General features: G+C 43.4%; 1 protein-coding gene across 1 annotated transcript; it reads right to left on the bottom strand.

Annotated features, from left to right (window-relative positions):
* Window positions 1–584: 584 nt before the first annotated feature.
* On the bottom strand, window positions 585–3,719 carry CUNH15orf48 (chromosome unknown C15orf48 homolog). The gene is made up of 5 exons (XM_004709408.2): window positions 3,711–3,719; window positions 3,537–3,598; window positions 3,259–3,344; window positions 2,322–2,382; window positions 585–976 (listed from the first exon to the last, which is right to left on the bottom strand). The coding sequence occupies exons 2-5, from the start codon at window positions 3,570–3,572 to the stop codon at window positions 908–910; spliced, it is 252 nt and encodes an 83-aa protein (XP_004709465.1). The 5' UTR covers window positions 3,573–3,598; window positions 3,711–3,719; the 3' UTR covers window positions 585–907.
* Between the last annotated feature and the right edge of the window lie 11 nt (window positions 3,720–3,730).

Here is a 3,730-nt window from a genome sequence, read left to right as displayed (position 1 = left end):
AATGAAACATATAACTATCCTCTAGTTCCTAAAAGCTTCCTCCACCCCCACTATCATGATCCCCATTCTATACCTTACAAATCTGGCTAGACCAGAGGACGTACACTGGTACAGATAGGAATTAGAAACACAGGGAATCCAGGGTGGATGATCCCTTCAGCACCAGTGGTGAGAGTGGCAATACCGGGAGGGTAGAGGGAGGGTGGATTGGAAAGGGGGAACCGATTACAAGGATCTACATATAACCTCCTCCCTGGGGGATGGACAACAGAAAAGTGGGTGAAGGGAGATGTCAGACAGTGTAAGATATGACAAAATAGTAATCTATAAATTATCAAGGGCTCATGAGGGAGGGGGAAGTGGAGAGGGAGAGGGAAAAATGAGGAGCTGATGCCAGGGGCTTAGGTGGAGAGCAAATGTTTTGAGAATGATGAGGGCAATGAATGTACAAATGTGCTTGACACAATGGATGTATGTATGGATTGTGATAAGAGTTGTATGGGCCCCTAATAAAATGATTTTTTTAAACGTATGCTCCACTTAAGCATGTTTTTTTTTGCATGCATCTAATCTTTTAAGCAGTGTTGCACAAATGGTATTTTATTAATATGACAATCTGATTTATAAATCTTTACACATTTCAAGGAAAACACTCAGGCATCAAAAACTTTCAATATGCAAAATTCAAATTTACAACAAGAAAAATAAACACAGGAATTTCATTTTGGACCAGGTGGTTCTTGCTACACTACCTTGAACTGCTTATTCAAAGTCTAAAATGTAGGTGACACCCTAAAAATGTAGCAGAAGCCTTCCCGAACACTGGTTTCTGTAACCTAGCTTGTGCAGCGGAAGTGTTTCCCCTGGATTCACAGAACAGTCTTTGGAAGACAGGAACCATAGCTGGTCATTTGGTCGCCTTTCTGGCCTTCTGCAGCTCTTCAATGGGCTTCCATTGTTGGTTGACTGTTATTAGCTTCAAAGAAACAAACAAAACACTTTGATTACAAAGACTTGCCCTTTGACCTCAGGTCCCCTTTCGTACTGTGTTCCTGTCCCCTTCAGGAAACGCGTCACCATTGTTGTTGTTTTGGGTCAAAGAACCACCTCTTCCCAGCTAGCCCTGAAACACGCACTGAATGGTAGTGGGCTGGGCTGGTTTCTATCCTTCTCTCCCCAAAGCCTTTGGATTCCTATATGTTATGAGATCAAAGAACAGGACCTAGATGGACTTATTTTCATCTGTGAGTTGGACACACGATTAATGGACAGGTGCTCATCCAAAGGTGTGAGTCCCGCCTGCCACTCCTCCAGGCCTTTGAAAAGGAAACACTAAGAACCTTCTGGAGCTTCCTTCTACTCGGACACCCATGAGATCTACCAGAGTCGGAACCCACTCAAGCACAGGGCGTTTAGTGTTTTGCTGTTTTGTGAACTCTCACGGTTTCATGTGAGCCTTGGATTTTAAAGAGACTGTGCCTTGTGGTAGACACGTAACGGCCACAAAAGCTTCAACCACAGGGCTTTGTATCTAGTTGACCCTTAATTAATGTTCCTCCTTGTAATGACTCAATGAGGGTACAGATGCCCTAACTTGCACTAGAGGAAAAGGGGCCGTGCTGAAGATTCGCTAGCTCTTGACTGCCAAAGAACTCCCCTTTGAGGGACTTTCATTTATCCAGCAGTTTGTTATTCCTCCAGGATAAAGGTAGTTTTAAACATCGTAATGTCTCTTCCCTAGGCCAAATTATGTTCCCTGAGTGCTTTGTAATAACAAACTAAGGCCAAAAAAACAAAAAACAAACCCTTGAAAAGCTAGGGTTCATAACCACAAATTCAATGTTATATTTCAAAAACTACTTAAAATATAAAAATATCCCTGCAATAATCTTAAAAGAACAAGCAGCTATTTGCTTAAAGAGACTACTTCTATGTTTGAGAGCTCTTATTGGTCACACTACTCCTTCCATCGTCAGATCAGTAAAAGTTCATGAGATAACATAGTACAATCACCTGCGGGCTGGGTAGGAGGCACTGTGCTAACGGACCCTATGCGTTTGTGTGTTACCATCTTTCTGCCTTTAACAACACCGAGGAGGGAGAGGAGCTCATTTTACAGAAACGCAGCGCCTCACAGCGGTCAGTTTGTCCAAAGTCTCCTGTTAATAAGGGAGCAAGGGTTTGAACTGGATTCCTCTTAGCCTCTCATGCTCTTTAACACACACCACCCTTAACCCCGAAAGGTAGAATCCACTTTGCTGACCAGAGTGCTAAGGGCTGGGCAAAGTATAAATCCTTTCCTTGCCATTATTTAGCAATACCTTTTGCGGTACAGTAGGATCCACAGTCTCCCAAGGTTCTGGATTATTTTTTCTATCAGTGCTAAAAATAAAAGAAAGCTAATTCAATTTTAAAGTGTATTTTTTAAACAACAGTAATATCGGGTCTAGAGACTTGACCCCATCCGCATACAAGGCATTCACCTGTAGCTAATTTCAATAGGACCAGACATCAGAGGCCGACTCCTTAAGGGAGTTTCACAGTTTGGCTCCAAAATGGAGTCAATCCCTCTAAGCAGTGTTGAGAGATCTCTATTCCCTTTATTCTGAGAGAGCTGCTGAATGGCATCGGGGTGGAACTGCCAGGTTAAGAGCAAGCAAAACTGTTTCTTGCTCTCGGACTCTGCCACCAGTGGAGGTCCTGGGTGTAAGCTCTCAGGCGATGAAGCCGCACTGAGGTTCTCTTGTCAGTGACTCGCTTGCTGCCCTCTCTAGCCCTGTACGGAGCCAAGATCATTTTCTCATTGATCTTTACTATATACCAAGACACAAAGTGAAAGAGCCAAAGCCAAGCTGAGGTTGATTGTACACAATTAACTATCAAATTTACCACATTAGGCAATATCTTTCTAATGTTAACTTTTGAATGACAATGATTATTCATGTTGGACGGCTGTAGAGCCCCAAAGGCCATTTTTAAGAATTTTACTTTTCAAAGCTTAAGAAAATCAAATTTGAACTTTACTGTAGAGAGGAGATGGATGAGGACCAGGGAACCAACTAATTTATTAGTATCGTTTCAAAGACTCCTGCTATCAAAGATGCTTTCTGGCCCCGACCTTCAAGTTCATGGTTTGAAATTCTTCCCCGGCTGGGGGTGAGTTGGCAAAAAAAAACAACTAGGAAAATGTTACCCGTATATGCTGAAAGTCAACTAGCACCTGAAAGCGTTCTTATGATGTAAATAATGACTACTCACATCACATCGGATTTTCGGAGGGAGTAGACAGCGAAAGAGGAGGCTCCGCTCGCTGCGACGGTCATAATCAGAGCCAGAGGAATAAGCTAACAGAGAAAAGGTTGACGGTAAATGTGTGCAGAAATGTTTTCAACCTGAAGCGCCTTACATACATCAAAATAGCCAGCCATCGGTTTCTTTTTTCCAAACTCTGCACCACCCAGTTGCTCATCTTTAAAAGTTAACATTTAGTCAAGATTTCTTTTTTTTTTTTAATGATCGCTTAAAAAAACACTTACTTCCTTCTTTTTCATCAGGAGTCGGAAAAAGCTCATGGCGCCTTCAGGGGGGCGCGTCAAATCTAGAATGTGAAACCCAAAGCAACCGTCAGCGTTTCAGCCGCGGGGACCCACGTTCAGGCTGCGGACGCGGAGCTGCCGGAACATCACTGCCTCCTCCCAAGGGCTCCTCACCTGGGGGCGTGGCGGGCGGG

The sequence above is a fragment of the Echinops telfairi genome, unplaced genomic scaffold (genome assembly GCF_000313985.2).
Source record: "Echinops telfairi isolate 266 unplaced genomic scaffold, ASM31398v2 ScPeMD7_8;HRSCAF=38, whole genome shotgun sequence".
NCBI classification, from domain to species: Eukaryota; Metazoa; Chordata; class Mammalia; order Afrosoricida; family Tenrecidae; genus Echinops; species Echinops telfairi.
This window is presented reverse-complemented; position numbering and strand designations above follow the sequence as displayed.